General features: G+C 38.7%; 1 protein-coding gene across 1 annotated transcript in view; it reads right to left on the bottom strand.

Annotated features, from left to right (window-relative positions):
* The window catches only part of mgmt (O-6-methylguanine-DNA methyltransferase), a 34,381-nt gene extending 14,445 nt beyond the window's left edge, over positions 1–19,936 (bottom strand). Inside the window, exons 1-2 of the mRNA XM_047350980.1 lie at positions 19,835–19,936; positions 16,916–17,061 (exon numbers count right to left, since the gene is read on the bottom strand). Coding sequence (XP_047206936.1) covers positions 16,916–17,061; positions 19,835–19,852 — 164 coding nt within the window. The 5' untranslated portion in view covers positions 19,853–19,936. The remainder of the gene's footprint in view (positions 1–16,915; positions 17,062–19,834) is intronic.
* Between the last annotated feature and the right edge of the window lie 746 nt (positions 19,937–20,682).

Here is a 20,682-nt window from a genome sequence, read left to right as displayed (position 1 = left end):
TGGTCTTTAAAGAGGCCAGTCTGACACATTAATAACTGCACCCTTTCAAATGAAATTTGACATCATTTTCTAAAATGAAGTAAAAAACGCAAACTTTTTCTTTATTGTGAAAGTAACATTCATTTGGATGGGGGAGGGGGGATTTTCAATGTATGATAACTTTGAGTAAAAATATCTTGATATCAAGGTCGTAACATAAAATAAAAACAAAGCATCATTTAACTGATTAATATAAAAAATGCAACAATTATTCATACTGTGACATATTACTGTTACAGTCTAAACAATATTATGGCACATTTTGATATAGATTGAGGTAATTATTATAACACCCACTACAATTCTTAGTAGGTTTCAAGTAAACTCTTTGTAATATGAAAGCCATTAACTATTCTTTTCTTCATAGAGTAACCCTGAGATAAGCTAATATTAGCCGGTTAACCAGTCGGGCAATCATGCCTGTTTTACCAACATGTTTCTTCTGACTCAAAGTAATATTAACGTTTTGGAGCAGCTCAACCAGAGTCCCTACTTAAATCTGATAGAGAATCTGTGGAGGGAGCTAAAAATTAGGGTGATCGAAAAGAGGCATTCCAACCTCAAAAACGTGGAGCTCATCACTAAAGATGAATCATTAAAATACCAATGGAGACGTGCAAAAAGCTGGTCAGCAATTAAAAGACGGCTTTAACTGCTGTAAAGATTATTGAGAAGGGAATTAATTAATTTTACCACAGCATTTTTAAATCAAATGTAAACAAAATTTGATATTATGTTACATTGAAACTCATTTTACTTTTACTGATGATCTTTTAAAAGATCTCTGTCTCATTTACTATCTTAAACAAACTTCTTGGTTAAATTGAAATAATTATAAATGTCAATATGCCAGGACTATGAATAACTCTGGGTTTAACTATAGCTTGTAACCCATGATGATTTTTATAAACAGTGTTACCTTAAAAACGTTAACACTGTTTGAACACCAGGGCTGCCTGTGTTTTCCAGGATGAAATATTTCCAAACAGCACAGTTTAACTTTCTTGTAAGCAGTAGAGAAATTAGAAGTCTTCTTTCAGCCAGCTGACCAGCACTGTGAAGCAACTGGGTAGTGTTGCACCATACAGCCCAAGAAAACATTGTTTTCACCAGCACTTTCTCTAAAATCTCATTAAAATGACTTGAAACTGAAAGGAAGAGTATGATGGAAAACCTTACTAGTTTTGAAACTGTTTCATTTTAAAATCTTGGCATCCTTTGATATTGGTAATTATGCCTTGCGATAACAATGCTTCAATAATTGCATTTAAGTTCAAATAAACAGCACAAACCAAGTTAAAGTAGAAGTGCTCTTTCATTATTCTTTGACTGCGTAAATCATACTTCTTTAGTGTCCTTCGGCCATTTTTTATTCAATCACAGGTAAGGAAATAAGAAACTAATTCGAAACTAGCAGCAGATCTGCTGCACTAAAAAGAATATTTCCCCTGATACGAGATAGTGATTTGAGAAAATTTCTAATACTGTGCTCCTGTCACAATCAATTTCCAATTACCATAAATCATTGTTGCGTAAAGTGGGAGTCATCTAGAGTTCCACCTATTTTTCAACTCTAATATAAAGAATGAATTGAGCATTTATGTAATGTTGAAGGTCATTCCATCAATCAATGAAACAATGAGACAAAGGTAAACAAGAGAATATTTGTCATTAAAACAGTCCATTTCATTGAAACATTTGGTATCTCCAGGTTTACAAGACTTCAGTAAGACTTTTTCTATCAGCTATAGACGTAAGAATGAAACAGGTTAACCACAGGATCTAATTGAAAGGGATCTGGCGAAGGGTGTAATGGTGTATCGCACAAAAAAGGGGAAAAACTCCGAAGTGAAGCCTCCATCCTCTGAAGCGTGATGGCGCTCATCCTGACTCGATCGGCTGTCACTTTTGACACAGCCTGCCAGAGTTCTCCTTCACCGATCATGGGTAACATGGCGGGTCAGAGGATGAAATAGAAAAGGCCAAGAGCCGTTCAATATTTTTCCTCAGCCTTATAGCTGCAGATACTTAACTCAGAGACGTCAAAGACTCAAGAGAGCATGAAAAAAGCCTAAAATGACTGTCTAAGAAGGGGGAAAAAAATACAGCATGTCTCTATGAATGTCAAGATTCTGATGGTCTCTAAGCAGAAGGCTGTGATACAATTGTAAGCCACTTGCTCGATGCGGGGCGTTCAACCATTTGAGATCAGATGCGTATCTCAGTACTGGTAAGCTTTAAGAAATGCTTCCTATTCTGCTTTGTGAGAGAGAGAGAGAGAGACAGAGAGAGAGAGAGAGAGAGAGAGAGAGATAGTGTGTCTTGTGCTCAGCTGTTTCCAAATAAAAACAACTAGGCCAGATAAACTGCTCTCCTGATATCCAGCAACTTATTAGCCAATGTCCACGGAAGAGGCCGCACGCTCAATCCAATACATAAAGGTGGTGGTGAAATACTGCAGAGCAGGCAACAATGCACACAACAATTAGGTCTTCTCCCAGTTGGCTAGCCACAGGAGTCAGTGAAGGCATGTATTACCAGAGCCTTAACTCTTACTCCATTATGTAGTGTATCCACACCCTGACGCTGCAATGTTTATCTACAACAGAGTACTGAGCAGTTTCAAATAGCGTTTTTAGCCTCTATTCTCAAGTGCCACAGTAAGAGATTCCAATTACCCGAATAGTAAGGAGCCAGTGAGGGAGGCATAAAGTACATTAGGGATCCCCTGTAACTGCAGGGACCTTTTAGAGACTCATCTGAGGAGGGCCAAGAGACTGAGGGGACAGTGACCCTGCATGGATAGCCTCTGTCAAAATTTGACCACATCAAGCACAAAGGCATTATGGGAATCCAGTGTCACCAAGTCCTAATTACTGTCTGTGTTCAGAGCAAATTACTGCCTTGTTCCTCTGATTAGGGAGGAGGCTAATCTTCACCTGTGTACGCCAGCACTGCTGAGGGCCCTTGAGTGTTAGCGCTTCGTCTTCTGTAATTTATTTTTAAATCAGTGCCCGCTCCCAAGAGTTTTGAGTGTTTTGTTGTGAACCGCTTACCATGATCCCCACCGCCGCCCCCTCACCCCTAAATCCTTGACTAAATCCTTGTTTGGTGCCACAGGAAGATAAGCAATAACAACACTTGGGCATAATTGACTCGTACTCCTCTCCAAGATGTCAGAGCGGAATCAACTCTCTGCATATTGCTGTAGTATGTCGCACGCTGTACACTTCTGTGCGTTGCAGATACAGAATCCAATCAAGTTCTAAAACAAACTTGCCTCATGCTGGAAACTTCACGGTCGACAGCAGGGAAAGGGTGGGGGAGAGGAAAATGCAGGAGCTGCTTTTAGTTCTGAGCGGCAACTCTCATTTGGCTCCCAGCCTCACCCTGGAGGTTCTGCTTTAGAAAACCACAACATTTGCAGAATTTCATCCTAGCGAATGTCAGTGTCTCGTCTGCGTGGGGCGGTTTACAGGTAGTGTGTTGCACAGGTGTTGGTTTACACAGGAAATGGCACATGCAGCCTGATTGGGAGGGTCCCGGGAGATGGGGGCACAAACATAGAGCACAGATGGGTCCAAGGGCCAGTGGGAGCAGCACCTTAATGAATACGCAGCTGAGTACTACACTTCAAAACATGCAAAACAATATTCTGAGGCGGCCATAAAAATAGAACAAAAAAATCATCTGAATATCATTACACAATGAATAATTCATACATGTTTTCTAAAGGGAGTACGTCAAAAAGTCTCCCCGCTGCTTTATTGATGATTTCATTCAATTTTTCAGCAGTTTGCAGTTTGTATGACAAAGCATTTTAGTTACACATGTAAGCATTTCACAAAAGTGTGTTTAATCTATAAATGTGTTCTTTCATTAATTAATAAAAAGTCAACTTTAGGGCTGATCTAGACAGATATACCAGGCCACAAGTTCAGAATAGAATAAAATAAAATAAAATAATAACGTTCTAACCATAACGCCCATTTACACACACATATATATATGTCTGTGTGTGTGTGTGAGTGTGTGTGTGTACCGGCTGGGGGTCTTTCTGAATGGAGTTTGCATACCACAGTCCAAAAACATGACTGTTAGGTTAATTGATCTCTCTAAATTGCCCTTAGGTATGAATGAGTGTGTGCATGGTTGTTTGTCCTGCGTGTCTCTATGTTGCCGTGCGATGGATTGGCAACCTGTGCAGGGTGTACCCTGCCTCTCGCCCACAGTCTGCTGGAGAGTCAGTTTGTTTTCTCGTTTCAACACAATAATTTGTCAATATTTACATTTCATAAAAAAAAGGGTTATGTTGAAAATTTTGTATGTACTTCCTAATTATCAATGCATAAACTTTTGGCTTAACGATATTCACACAGTTCTTTTCAACACACCATGTATTTCCACTCTAGGACTCTAGTTGTATCTACAGGTCCTTCTCAAAATATTAGCATATTGTGATAAAGTTCATTATTTTCCATAATGTCATGATGAAAATTTAACATTCATATATTTTAGATTCATTGCACACTAACTGAAATATTTCAGGTCTTTTATTGTCTTAATACGGATGATTTTGGCATACAGCTCATGAAAACCCAAAATTCCTATCTCACAAAATTAGCATATCATTAAAAGGGTCTCTAAACGAGCTATGAACCTAATCATCTGAATTAACGAGTTAACTCTAAACACCTGCAAAAGATTCCTGAGGCCTTTAAAACTCCCAGCCTGGTTCATCACTCAAAACCCCAATCATGGGTAAGACTGCCGACCTGACTGCTGTCCAGAAGGCCACTATTGACACCCTCAAGCAAGAGGGTAAGACACAGAAAGAAATTTCTGAACAAATAGACTGTTCCCAGAGTGCTGTATCAAGTCACCTCAGTGGGAAGTCTGTGGGAAGGAAAAAGTGTGGCAGAAAATGCTGCACGAGAAGAGGTGACCGGACCCTGAGGAAGATTGTGGAGAAGGGCCGATTCCAGACCTTGGGGGACCTGCGGAAGCAGTGGACTGAGTCTGGAGTAGAAACATCCAGAGCCACCGTGCACAGGCGTGTGCAGGAAATGGGCTACAGGTGCCGCATTCCCCAGGTCAAGCCACTTTTGAACCAGAAACAGCAGCAGAAGCGCCTGACCTGGGCTACAGAGAAGCAGCACTGGACTGTTGCTCAGTGGTCCAAAGTACTTTTTTCGGATGAAAGCAAATTCTGCATGTCATTCGGAAATCAAGGTGCCAGAGTCTGGAGGAAGACTGGGGAGAAGGAAATGCCAAAATGCCAGAAGTCCAGTGTCAAGTAGCCACAGTCAGTGATGGTCTGGGGTGCCGTGTCAGCTGCTGGTGTTGGTCCACTGTGTTTTATCAAGAGCAGGGTCAATGCAGCTAGCTATCAGGAGATTTTGGAGCACTTCATGCTTCCATCTGCTGAAAAGCTTTATTGAGATGAAGATTTCATTTTTCAGCACGACCTGGCACCTGCTCACAGTGCCAAAACCACTGGTAAATGGTTTACTGACCATGGTATCACTGTGCTCAATTGGCCTGCCAACTCTCCTGACCTGAACCCCATAGAGAATCTGTGGGATATTGTGAAGAGAACGTTGAGAGACTCAAGACCCAACACTCTGGATGAGCTAAAGGCCGCTATTGAAGCATCCTGGGCCTCCATAAGACCTCAGCAGTGCCACAGGCTGATTGCCTCCATGCCACGCCGCATTGAAGCAGTCATTTCTGCAAAAGGATTCCCGACTAAGTATTGAGTGCATAACTGTACATGATTATTTGAAGGTTGACGTTTTTTGTATTAAAAACACTTTTCTTTTATTGGTCGGATGAAATATGCTAATTTTGTGAGATAGGAATTTTGGGTTTTCATGAGCTGTACGCCAAAATCATCCGTATTAAGACAATAAAAGACCTGAAATATTTCAGTTAGTGTGCAATGAATCTAAAATATATGAATGTTAATTTTTCATCATGACATTATGGAAAATAATGAACTTTATCACAATATGCTAATATTTTGAGAAGGACCTGTATGTGCTCCAAATGCAGAACAGCTAGAATGCAAAACAACAGGGAACAACACACAAAACAAAAATGTCCCTGCTTTTCTACTGTATTTTTGATCCAAGTTACTGGTTTTAGGTCTTTTTAGATACAACATCTTCTTATTGTAAAACTATATTCTCATGTTATGTTTAAATAAAGATTTGGGCAAAAATATGGCTTCCAAGTATAGGCATGTATATTTTGGCTGTACAATAAATCAAATCACAATAGTCATAGCAATATAAGTGTGTGCATTATTGCAATTGCAAAGGAATGCTGTAGCATATTATTTAGATTTCCAGTGTCATGACTTGACACCGTGCATATCAATGATGTGCTGTTTCTGGCTAGTTGGATGGACCCTGACGTTCCCTAATGACCACACCTTATGTGTTTTTTTATTGCCTGAGATACTAAAGGTAACAGAGTGGTTGAGACACTGCGAAGCGATAAAAAAAAAAAAAACAACTAAAAGACAATTATGGGTGGACTGTAACTGGTATGGTCATAATAATATCTATTTTTAGAATTAGAATCGCAATTACGGTATTGTATTTCTGGTTCTTTAGTCTTTGCCTATTCCTTTAAGTCTTCATTCCATGCAGCCAGTCTTTCTTTGTAATCCTTTAAAGTGGATCTTAGGGATTTGGTTGCAACGTTTTGTCAAAATCTAATAAGGGATTTAACCAGGACACAGTTCATGTATTCTAAAATTGTTCTGGAAATGCCTTCGGCCAACCTAAATATTACAGATCCAGAAAGAAACTATAGCGGAAAATAAGTTGTGGTTATGGTTCCCAGCATGTGAGCACATCGTGTAAACAGGTCCCAAACAGGGAAATACATTTACCATACCGCTATTCAGCGCCAAGCAGGACACTGATTCACAACACGACACGAGTGTGAGAAAAACGATAAATGCATCACCTCAGATATTTCACACTAGCGCTGGTAGTGTGTAAAAGCTGTTGTGACAGCTTGGGTATTAGGGCTGGGTAGATGGAAAGTGTCTGGCTGCTTATGAATGCCAATGTGACCGGGGTGACGGGTTTGACACAAAAACACTCCAACCTCGGAACAATTAGGCGGTTCTCAGGCCTCATCCACTGTTGTCGGTGATAATGGAAAGCTGTGAGGATAACTGGTGATAAACAGACTTTAACACCCTCCTCCTTAAGAGCAGTGCAGTCCTGCAGTCCTCTCATATGCTTAACTAATCATGACCATGGCCAGCAAATTCATACAAAAGACTAATTACTGTTGTACTTCACTTCAGTCTCAAAGGCCTCTTATAGAAGGACTTGGGGGTTCTCCTGCCTCTTTTCTCCTCTTGATGGTTATTTTTTTTTTTTTAACAAGTAGGCCTCATGCTAGACAAAAGCATTTAAAAATCGGTGATTGCTTTCATCCGCTTTAATTACATTCAGAAATGGCATTTCTGCCACATAATACACTCCTATTGTTTCAGAATTATCTGGCTTGGGGAGTAAAATCTACAATATTTGACGATGCTCCCGAGCTAAATCGCCTCTTGAAATTGAAATATGCCGCCGAAATGCAAAATAAAATAAAAAAAACAAGCCTTTGCAGCTGATATAGTGGAAAGCTCCTTGGCTTTTTACAGAATGCTATTATTATGCATATCCAGGTAGAAAGTTAATTAACCCAAAGCTTAAGCTAATTATGGTAGCAGAATGCTATCAACCAAATGCTTTCAGTCAGACAGCTGTCCAGAATTTCATTTGCTAATCATTTGTCTTTTGCCGGAGCATATGGTACATTTCCCCGCTATCACAGCAACAACAAACAGATGAAAATCATTAACTAAAAACAATGTGCAATGTGAAAAAAATCAGACACAGATTTATAAGGCTTTGTGTCAGAGAAAAGAAGGGGGGGGAGGGGAGGGGGATTTATGGCCGGGGAAGTATAATGATAATTTTGGTTTTAGCCACTTAGGATTTTAGGCTGATCACATGACCCAAGTGTGAAGGGAATTCACATGCACAAATATATTGTTTATATCTATATGCAAATGAGAGAGAAGTGTTTATCCGTGTAAAATTAATTACAATTTTCTATAGAGGCTTATGCAAAGAGCTTGCTCTTAACAATTTTGAGCTTCTAACAGATTTTATGCCTGTTTTTTTTTTTCCCCCAACATTTTTATGTTGTTAAAACAAGAACTCCCCCAGCTCAGAATTAAATCAATTATTTTCCAAGAAATGCTTCATACTTTATTTTTCATCTTTTCATAAAAACACATCACACATGGCTGTTAAAGCGTGATTGATATCAGCATTGCCTCGCGACATTATCAGGCAATAAAGGCTACTCAGGTTCTAATGCAACATGTCATACACCGGCTCCTGCAGTACATTTCTATTGAGGACCTCACAAGCTAAATTGCTTTTTTCCCACTCCCCCACATCTCAGCCAGCTTGACAGACAAATTGATCAAAGCATTGTAAAATAATATGCTCACAAAATGTCTCGGGGCAGGAGTCCAGGCCTTTTTTCATTTTTCACACTAATAAAAAAAGTGCTCTATGATTTCCTTTGTATTGCATGTCTGTGCTCTTTGTGAATGAGGCAAGAAGAATCATATTTCAGATAGCCGTAATCTCCTGTAAACAAAATGCAAACCTTTTTTTTTTTTTTTTCTGTGACTGAGGCAATGTTAAAAACTAAACATTGGTAAAACTGGTTAAAATGAAGGCTGATGGGTTAAGGCCCCAACAGGGGTTGTTGAGATGTAATGAATTTGTTCATCTGATGGCGCCTTCAGGGCTGTCGTTAGACTGGCAGAGGAGGCTGATTTCAGGAAATGCTCCTAAGATCAGTTAGGAAGCAAAAGGGGATGGAGACATTTCTATTATAAAGAGCTGACGGTCATGGTGCGTAAGCAATACTTCAAGGGCATTTATGTAGCTATAATGGCATTTATCAATATATATCTATCAATGCCACAAATGCTTTTTGTTATGTTTGTGCTCCAGCTGCTCCAACACCAACCAATAATGCATTTAAAAACATCAACATTAAATCATCTTATTTTTTCCCTTTCTTTTGTTATTTTGGTTTTCCTTTGTTTGCCACTGTTATTGGGATGGCTCCTGATCAATGTGCCTCGTCAGCAATTCATAACACCCTTTGTCCCATTTTAAAATCTTAAGAATATTTTAATTTCCACTTCCATTTATATTGGTTCTGATTCATGGGTTCACTATGATAAAATCTGAGAGATTATGACCCAATGTTCAGACCAAAACAACTCTATGCGACCTCCTTCTGGTAGATATTATTTATCAGAATCAGATAACCACATGTCTTTGCAGTACAGTAAGAATAGGCTATAGAAAATTAATTTAAATTGATGGTTTTCATAGTAGGCTCCATGTTGTTGCAGTTAGTAGCACTGTTGCCTTGCAGCGAGGAGTTTGCATGTTCTCCCCGTGCATGTGTGGTTTCTCTCCGGATACTCCGGCTTCCTCCCAAAGTCCAAAAACATGACTGTTAGGTTAATTGGTCTCTCTAAATTGCCCTTAAGAATGAATGGGTGTGTGCATGATTGTTTGTCCTGTGTGTCTCTGTGTGGCCATGTGATAGACTGGCGACCTGTCCAGGGTGTGCCCGTAGACTACTGGAGATAGGCAGCTCCCCCGCGACCCTGTATGGAAGAAACGGACACAGGAAATGAATGTATGGGTGGTTTTCATGGGCGTTAGAAAATGTCCTGTGGTGGTCGGGTCCAATTTGTACCCAAAAAAGGGTGAAAGGACAAACTGACCAGCATGTTCTGGCTTCAGCCGTTGCTTCCCTGGCAACACCTGCAAGTACCTTTGGCGCATTGGTAGTTTCGTACCTGACTTCCCAGAAATTAAGATGCTGTCGTCTTCTGCAGGACGTTTCAGACGCACTTTGATGATCGAAGAGTTCAGGTATTTTTTTATATGTGGCTATCTGATTCCAATAAATAATATCTACCCCCACTCACAGTTGAAGAGTACCTATGATAAAAATTAAAGACTTCTACATGCTTTGCAAATGCAAAAATCTGCAAAAGCGGCAGTGTATCAAATACTTGTTCTTCCCACTGTATCTCCATAATTCATGAAATTACATAAACTGATTAGGAAAAGTGGAAATTAACGCAGAGACTGTTGATTTCCTGGCTTAACCCACCATCTTTGTTTGGTTCAGGCCATTTAATTTTTTTACTATTTCGTACCTTTGGCAGTTTGGGTTGTTCCGTAGCCGGCTGGCACCATAATGAAGTCATCTGAACGTTTCATACCAACCATGAAACAATTCATAACCACTAGGACGATGTTTCGTACCCGCTTTGGCACAATTTTATTTTCTATAATATCCTCAATGAAATGTAAATAATATCTACCAAAAAGAAGTCATTTTTTTTTATCAGGGGCAAGAATCTGACATATTTAATATAAGTCAACCAGCATAAATGAGATCAGAACCAAAACAAATGGAAAGTGGTCAAAATACAATGCTTTCAGAAGAAAATACACCATTAAATTAAGTCAGAGCTGGGATTTGAGCATATCTATGATGGATCGGCAATATCAATTCATACTTTTTATAATTTTTGTGATATTTATTGCAAGAAGGATAAAAGTGACAATAGTATTTTAAAAAATCATTGGTCTTTTTGGCAGACCACCTGTTAGTGCATACGGTCACAGCTTAACAAATACTGCTGTAAAAATAAAACTTAAGCATTATAAATGGGCTACTTTAATACAGCAAGCTGTGCAACTGTACTGCTAAACAGCAAACAATAATTACATTTAATAATATTATAATACTGTCAGTTTCCAAGGATTGTCTCCATCATCAATTCGAGTCTATTTAGGATAATACAGAATTTTAAATGCAAGATTTACTTTTTCTCCAATCAAGATACGGCGTTGTTTTATTGGAGAAATTGAGGGCTTACAGCAGGACAAACTCAAACAAAAGAAATTACAAGTTACAAATTAATTTATAAAAAAACAATAGCTTATCTGACAATACAGCATTTTTATAAAAACAATTTAGCAAAAAATAATTATACGAAAATAATAAATTGATACCATGTTCGATACGGTCGCAACGTATTTTAAGGCACAGTGTTCTTCCTAAGAAAACTAAAAGTGTATAAATATTTTTATTGTATTAATTAGGGCTGAAACAATTAATCGGATTAATTGTGATTAACTAATTACTAAAGTAATAGTCAACTAATTTAGTAATTGAATAATTGTTAACTGAGCTATACAAACTCTAAAACATGCAGTTTGGTAAAATAACAACCGACTCAGAGCAGTAATTAGGCATAATTTGAACAATATATACATGTTCCATTTAAGATGATAAACCTGCAAATGTGCTCTATCCAGAACTCCTCAAGTGGCATAGTTTTAGCTTCACTGGGTACAAATCCTGTAAAAAATCTAATAAGCGCCTTTTGCTATTCGATTATTAATCGATTAATCGGAAAAAAAGCCAACAGATTAATAAATTAGCAAAATATTCGTTAGTTGCAGCCTTAGTATTAATTACCCCAAAACTATTAGGTAGAGGCAATTCAGCATTCATTTAGAAAATAAACACTTAAAAGTGTGGCTTTCCTGTATAGAAAAAAAGAAGACACTCTAACACTTAAAAGAAAGTGTGTACATTGGATTCAGCTGTGCAAACAATTGGAAAACAGATGTTTTTACAGTTTAAACATAGATCTGGTCCTTGCAAATCAGTGTTGCCAAGTCCGCTTATTATAAGCAACTTTGAGCTTGTTTTTTTCTAAAGTCGCTTGCAAATCTCATGAGGCAATACGTACGGTTTTTTGGACTTGTTTTTTAACGTAAACTTGCTTATTTAGGCTTGGCTTTCTTTCTGATTATCTCCCAGCTTCCCACAATAAAGCAAAACACTTTAGGTAGGTAGGTAGTTTATTTTTACACTAAGCTTGTTTGAATTGGCTCATGAGTGTATTTTCTTTTAAACAGAGTTTGAAACACGTTTTTTATTGACTGTTTACTGTCATTTTGCTGTTACATATGCAAAATGCACTTTTCATCACAGTTTAAAAGTACAAGTTATTCAAAGAATTTAAGTTATTAAAATATTTATGGTGAAAGCAATTCGAATTGCTGTTGCTTATGTATAATGCCATAATACTGGTATACATTAATACTGTTTACAAACTGCCTGTTTTACACAGTGTGGTGGGTTGCCCATTGGGTTTGTTTTGGGCTTGTTTTGGTAGAGCTGGTTGCTTGTTTCTCTTGCGAGATCTGGCAACACTGGTGCACATCTATTCAGCAGCCCTGATCAGTTTCTGTCAGCAGGTTCGTTTTACTCAAATTGTCCGGGCTGTTTACTTGTTTTATTATTAGCCCACTAGCTGCTAATTCTTTGACTACTAAACAGAGTAGTAAGCTTGTGAACTGTTTGTCTTTTTTCGTCTTTTCTCCACTGCTCAACAGCTTCATTGGGTTCGAAATTGTACCCGCGGTAGGACGGAGTTGTTGCACGTTGAGAAACACTTCCAATGTTGGGACTGATGTGAAACATACAGGTCCTTCTCAAAATATTAGCATATTGTGATAAAGTTCATTATTTTCCATAATGTCATGATGAAAATTTAACATTCATATATTTTAGATTCATTGCACACTAACTGAAATATATCAGGTCTTTTATTGTCTTAATACGGATGATTTTGGCATACAGCTCATGAAAACCCAAAATTCCTATCTCACAAAATTAGTATATTTCATCCGACCAATAAAAGGAAAGTGTTTTTAATACAAAAAACGTCAACCTTCAAATAATCATGTAGTTATGCACTCAATACTTGGTCAGGAATCCTTTTGCAGAAATGACTGCTTCAATGCGGCGTGGCATGGAGGCAATCAGCCTGTGGCACTGCTGAGGTCTTATGGAGGCCCAGGATGCTTCAATAGCGGCCTTTAGCTCATCCAGAGTGTTGGGTCTTGAGTCTCTCAACGTTCTCTTCACAATATCCCACAGATTCTCTATGGGGTTCAGGTCAGGAGAGTTGGCAGGCCAATTGACCACAGTGATACCATGGTCAGTAAACCATTTACCAGTGGTTTTGGCACTGTGAGCAGGTGCCGGGTCGTGCTGAAAAATGAAATCTTCATCTCCATAAAGCTTTTCAGCAGATGGAAGCATGAAGTGCTCCAAAATCTCCTGATAGCTAGCTACATTGACCCTGCTCTTGATAAAACACAGTGGACCAACACCAGCAGCTGACACGGCACCCCAGACCATCACTGACTGTGGGTACTTGACACTGGACTTCTGGCATTTTGGCATTTCCTTCTCCCCAGTCTTCCTCCAGACTTTGGCACCTTGATTTCCGAATGATATGCAGAATTTGCTTTCATCTGAAAAAAGTACTTTGGACCACTGAGCAACAGTCCAGTGCTGCTTCTCTGTAGCCCAGGTCAGGCGCTTCTGCCGATGTTTCTGGTTCAAACGTGTCTTGACCTGGGGAATGCGGCACCTGTAGCCCATTTCCTGCACACGCCTGTGCACGGTGGCTCTAGATGTTTCTACTCCAGACTCAGTCCACTGCTTCCGCAGGTCCCCCAAGGTCTGGAATCGGCCCTTCTCCACAATCTTCCTCAGGGTCCGGTCACCTCTTCTCGTTGTGCAGCGTTTTCTGCCCCACTTTTTCCTTCCCACAGACTTCCCACTGAGGTGCCTTGATACAGCACTCTGGGAACAGCCTATTCGTTCAGAAATTTCTTTCTGTTTCTTATCCTCTTGCTTGAGGGTGTCAATAGTGGCCTTCTGGACAGCAGTCAGGTCGGCAGTCTTACCCATGATAGGGGTTTTGAACCTGGCTGGGAGTTTTAAAGGCCTCAGGAATCTTTTGCAGGTGTTTAGAGTTAACTTGTTGATTCAGATGATTAGGTTCATAGCTCGTTTAGAGACCCCTTTAATGATATGCTAATTTTGTGAGATAGGAATTTTGGGTTTTCATGAGCTGTATGCCAAAATCATCCGTATTAAGACAATAAAAGACCTGAAATATTTCAGTTAGTGTGCAATGAATCTAAAATATATGAATGTTAAATTTTCATCATGACATTATGGAAAATAATGAACTTTATCACAATATGCTAATATTTTGAGAAGGACCTGTACATGAGGCTGTCAGTACGTTGCTAATATTTTAAACAGATAATGTTAGCTTATACCATCAGTATTGTTTACTCCTTCACTGTTGCATTTAGCGTTACTGAACCTTCTAGATCCCTCTCAAACATCAGGACATCCGCCTTTAATGCCCCTTTTCCTTGGGCTCTACTTGGGCCTGTTCCACTCCACTCAGCCTATTTTGCAAGTGTTTCAATTACTAGCTTTTCCATCCCAGCACTTGCTTTTTTGGGACCTACTCAGTAGCAGGTTTGATCGGGGCTGAGTAGGGACTATATGTAACGTCAACAGACTGCTGTTCACCGATTGGCCATGGGACAAGGAGAAAGGTTTTTGCTGGGGTAGTGCAAGGAAAATTTAATAAAGCTCAAGAGCAACTACAATAATATTAATGACCACTATGGCCGAAGCGGGTCATACCAAAACATAATTTTACTATTTTCAAATCATAAACCATGCCTGAAGGCTGGAAGAATGGAAACAGGACACCATGTCAACTCTCTAAATTACACACACGTCTTAAAACAGCTGATCACAAATAAAATCTGTTTTAGGTTTGATATTGGATATTCGTGCTCCGCAGAGTCAGAGGCATCTTCCTCCCATTTGACCCGATGCAGACAGTCCATTACAGGTAGCTGCTCTCATCCTGCTCCCTCAACCGTCAAGACAACGCATTTGCCTTTTTTTTACTAATGAGGGTCAAAAAGGCTCTTCTCCAAGCATATTTACCATGGTACTAGTTTTAAACTTCTAGCAGCAGCTCGCTGTTTTGATCCTGTTCCATGATTATTCATGTGAGCCTCTGCAGGAAAGAGAAGGGCTATGTGAAGTAGTGCGCCAACTTGGTAAGTCGGAAATGGGTCAGTTTGTAATGATTTTGATGCAAATGAGTATCCTTAACGAATGTTTTTCTTTGTCTGTTGATTATATCAAAATATGGATTATCTTGACAACCCTAGTACCCATAACAGCAGTTTGTATAGCTTCAATAATATGACTACATATCTCCATGATTCATGAAAGACTTAACAACAAAGAAAAACAAACAACAAATCTGACCTGACACTGCAGAGCATTCAGACCCACCATACTGTTGATTAAACTGCCAGGGCAGGACACACACACACACACACACACACACACACACAAAAAAAAAAAAAAACTGAAAACAGTGGTGTAAGCCTAGAAATGCATTGCAGGTCTGTTTTATGCATGGATATGATCTATTCTCTTATCCAAAATATGCTCTTAGAGATCATTTATCACTCTGACTTCATAAGCCTGCGCCACCCCACATCCAAAGCCTTGTTTAATATGTCATAAATAAATCAATGGAAATGCCTGATCTCAACTATCACTGCTACAGGCAGGCTTTTGTGAGATCTATATGTAAAGCCGGTTGCAAAGATAAGCCTGTATTCTATCACTTCATCTCGCCTCCCTTAATGCCTGTTTACATAGAGTAACTCAACACATCTGAGGTGGCTCTGCTTCACCATCTCCTACGACAATGACAGCATATCTTACTGGCCAAGATAAAATCTAAACATTTTTCTAATGACGTCTTGCTCACACCTTGGAGAACATATAGACAGTGATGCGATCGCTCCCACTTATGACCAATCGCAAATGATATTAAACTGAGAAATGATCTAGTGATGCGAATCATTAAATTCATTTGCATATTCCTACTGAACCTGAACGCACAAATTAAACCCTGTTCACGAATAGACGGAGAAAGGTGCCTGCGCATGGTTACAGGACATCTTCCATAATCAAAATTCCATATTTTTAATTTTCTCACTTCAACTCATTAACAACAAGTGGAGTGTTTTTGCTGCTTGATGAATTTTGGGAAATAGCAGACAGTCGAGGAGGAAACACATGTTGAGGTATAATATACAAGGTCATTAATGGGTTTCCATAAATTAGAATTTAAACCTACATTTTGAAAGGGATAACTTCTTATCCGGATGCATTTGAAATGGTTTAATTTCCCAGATCATTCAAGTTTATCAAATGTGAATCTGTGAAACATGGATATTTAATTTAAATCTAATCAAAACTAATCTAAGATGTAGGACGTGGACCTTTAAAACTAAGGAATAAGTACCTATTAATGCTGACTTTAATCAGTTTCAGTCGCTTCAGTTCAGACAATTTTGAGGGATGAGAAGGCCATGAAATGCAACCACATAATACATTTCTGACAGTCAGTTGACGCTTCAAACTACTGCATACAACTTGAAGGAAACATAAAGAAACAGGAGAGAACAGTCCACGCTCCCTGTGGCCTTAGCTGACCTCCCAGACATCATTTCTAATCAACTCCCTTGAGGGTAATAAACAAGTTATTTTTCTGAAATTTCAAATATACTGCAGGAAGAATCACAACCACATGCCATCAGAAATCTAATTTCGAGCCCAACAGTATTCTAGTGCCCCTCGTATTTCTAGTGCCTGCTCATATTTGCCCAACTTTCTTCAGGATATTTCTTGTGGGATCTACAAAAATGCCCTGCTTCCAATGAGGAATGGTGGCACTCCATCACAGGAGTGGATTCTGTCTGCCTGTAAATTTCACACCTTTGTTTATCACGTCACCAGCCCGGCTGTTGTACAGTACCTTTCAGCAGGTGCGACATCCATTAGGATCTGGATGGTGTGCACACCATTCTCACATCCACTGACTTGGATCGTCCCCAGGGGGCTCAGCAATGAGATGGTCTTCTGAGTGCACCGGCTCTCCCCTTGCTTCTTCATCTCGCTGCCCTGCCGAGCAAGTACAAATTACACCGTGTTTATTGACATATTCATGCGGCAACTTTCACAATTTCTGCTGAAAAATTTGCATTGGGTGATCTATTGAAAACCAAGCATACCACCAACAGCTGATGACTTGCATATCTGAACACCTAGCCTTTCAACAATGTCATGATGTAACTTGATCCCCGCATTATTCTCAAATATTTCTTTTGTGCATAGAATAGAATACGCCTATCTAACCAATAAATCGCCCATTTTTTCCCCTCTTTCTGTTCTATATATCACATAAATGAGAAAAACAATGCAGTCTGTTCCCTTGTCTGGTGGGGGATTCCCAAGATAGCTCGACATTATTTTCAATCCGTCATTTTTGGTTGATGGCCGGGATGTTTTTCTAGCATTAAATTTGTTCCTTAGGGTGCAACTCCAATGGGATTCTGGTTTCCAGCCCTTAACAACAGCAAAAACGTGCAGCTTTTCTGACGACGGAGATGGATACTGGCAATAACCAGACAGCAGTTCCTTTTTTATTTTTACTTTGAGGGACTGAGAGATGATTGACTATGTTATATGTGAGTTTTTGAGAAATGGGGGTTATAATAAATAAAGGTCACATTGACTGCAAGAAACCTTTACTTCTAAGAACGTTGATGTAGAAAGTTGAAATAGTACAAAAAGTCTTTTTACTCTGTCAACTTTTTTAAGTACTCAATATATATATATATATATATATATATATATATACGTATATATATATAAATATTTATTTTTATTTTAAAGTTTACAATTGTTTATATCTTCATGATTTATGAGTTCACACATGCACACACAGACATATATATGTGTATATATATATATATATATATATATACTGTAAATATATATATACTGAAAACATGAATGAAGGGCTGTTACTTCTACTATTGATACTTTTTTTCAGCAGCTGGTCCCAATAGAACATAGATAAACGAAATGTTTAAAAATATGATTAAACTCAAATTGTGTACTGCTTTACAGCGTAGTGGCTGATTGTATGCGATGATTGATTTATACACAAAAGAGACTGTGATGGTTTTTAACACTATTTATTGCCACTTATATCTTTACCACTAAATGGTATTGAAGGATATGGAGAGATAAAAAAAAACTTGATATGCACAATTTTTATTTTTGCTCAAATAAAACTCATCTGATGTTTTATTCCAACTCAGTTTTACTTGTTGTTTAATAGCCTATTTCTTGGGGGACACCAAGCTGAATTTTGAGAAGCTATACACTGTTAACACAGCAGAAGCAGTTGGGTAATTTGGGATTTTTGATTGTCAGCAATTTTAACAGTTATTGACATTGATAAATGCTGCATTTATGTATTAAAATTTGATTTTAATACATAAATGAACATAGATGTTGTGCACTGGTTTAGCAGTATATTTGCACTACCTAATATAACTGGTGTAGCAAAAAAAGGCTGTTGGTGATGCGCTTGATTTTATGGTGTTTGATGTTTACCCAAAGAGACTGATACATTTGTTAATTTTTATTGCAAAAATGTCCACAAAATATTGGTATATCATGCTATATCAGCTAACATATGTTAAAAATACAGATTTTCAATTAAAATATTTATCATGAACATTAGTCTTTTTTTTCTTAGCTTAGGAAAAAATATTGTGTGTGATTTCAACTCTTCAACCGTACTTGCTGTCTAATAGTCTGTCTTTAGGGACAGCAAACAAAATTTTGGGAAGCTATGCACTGTTAGGCAGCACGAACAATTGGCTGATTTTAAGATTGAGAGCAAACAATTTCAACACTTATTATTGTCATCATATGAACCAACGGATGGTAATAGAAAAACACTAATGGAAAGAAAAAATACCTAATACTTGTTTTTGTTATTTTTGGTTTAAAAGTTTGAAAGTGTTTCTTTTATTTTAAGATTACCTCCTTCCCCTACCCCCTACACAAACGCACACCACCAGCAGCACATCTGTCATGGTGTGTGATCACAAATGCGTCTGCTTCAACTTTCTTGTTTCTACTCTTGCAGTTCTCACTGTATTCATCAGGGGTTTGCCTGAACTGACAATAAAGACGAGAAATTTCTGAGCCAAACAATGGTACAGTGCACTTTGGATAAGCGTTGGACACACTGTCTGCCATTTAGCAAATAGACTCGCAAGATAGAATAATGGACTTTGGCAATAATGGCCTTAGCTAATCGCCTGCGCTGATTAAAAAATAATGCCCTGCGTGTTGCTGGTGCTGCCGTTTTTCGGCGCAGCAACACTCGGTCTACTTAGTGACTGCTCGCATGTTTGATGTTTACCCAGCTTTTCACGGTGAGGAACAACAAACAATAAGCAGCTTGTGTTGTTAAAAAATGGCTGGCAGACTCCTCACGCTCGTCAATCATTTGACTGGTTTCTCATTAGACTAGCTCCTGGTCAAACCTGCGTGGTTAATTGAGCAGAAAGCTCGCCGTGACTGCGCAGGTGTGAAAATGCAACATGTGCCGGTTTTTTTTTTTTCACATTTCACACAATTCACGCCGAAGCACGTAAGATATCTGCTGGAATCCATGAAAGTGAGTATTTTCCCTAAACATGTATAAAGACACATTAAATTTAACTACGAAGTTAAAAAGTCCAAAAACTAAGCAGATTCAAACCAAATCCAAACAGATATTACGTTTAGTACAACGGCAACTTTTGAGCTAAATTCAATCTAAAACATTATAATAGCTAATTTAGTTGTATTAATTTGTTTTGTAGCTTACAATTGAAGGGTTTTTCATCCTCTGACTATTAAGTGTAATGTTCAATCTTCGTTCATGTGAACAATAAATGACACTTCCTGTTTCTTCCAAGAGTGTGCTCCAACAATCCAATCACAACACGCAAAAGTCCGCTCTTGTTCTCTTATTGGCCAGTACAAAGTCTCCGCTCCTCCCCCTGCCAGTGATTGACTAGTGCTCTAAAGAGGCGATAGAAGACTCCTCTAATAGGTCTCAAGTTGGGATTTTGGGGTTCTTTAGGGGCTCCCCAGTAAACCAAAGACTTGTAATGGTAGTGATTTATGGTTTTGATTTGCTTGATGTTTATACACCATGAAAAAGTATCTAATATTAGTGCATATTTTAAGCATTAATTTCAGACACAGTTTCAGACTCACTCTGCTTATATCTGGTACAGTTATCCAGGGTTGCATCTTTAGTGACAACTTCTCTTTGATGGATTTAGAATCCTAGGGATAATATCTGTTGATTAACCACATCTATATGAGCACAATAACCAATAACCTTTTATGTGTTATTAGCTAATAAAGTCATCGTGTTATTATGAACAGCACACTCAATCCTTTTATTATAGTCATGTGCTGTCTGAGGGAGACAAAGTTGCTTCATGCTATCTGAAGCAGTATTGAATATACAGCATAACAAAAAGCATGTATAAAAAAGTGTGTGGCATCAATCATGAAAATGTAAGTGTCTGTTGTCCTCCACAGTGTTAATTTTTATTTCTGCGGAGCCTTGAGCTCTCTGCATGCCTCCATTTGGAATGTGTAGGCCGGCATGGGCCTGTGGCCCACACCCCATCTCAGCGGTGAGGATGGCAGCGGGGGGAG

This window comes from Girardinichthys multiradiatus, chromosome 22 (assembly GCF_021462225.1).
Source record: "Girardinichthys multiradiatus isolate DD_20200921_A chromosome 22, DD_fGirMul_XY1, whole genome shotgun sequence".
NCBI lineage: Eukaryota > Metazoa > Chordata > Actinopteri > Cyprinodontiformes > Goodeidae > Girardinichthys > Girardinichthys multiradiatus.
The sequence above is the reverse complement of the archived record's forward strand: the minus strand, read 5'-3'. Positions and strand labels throughout refer to the sequence as shown.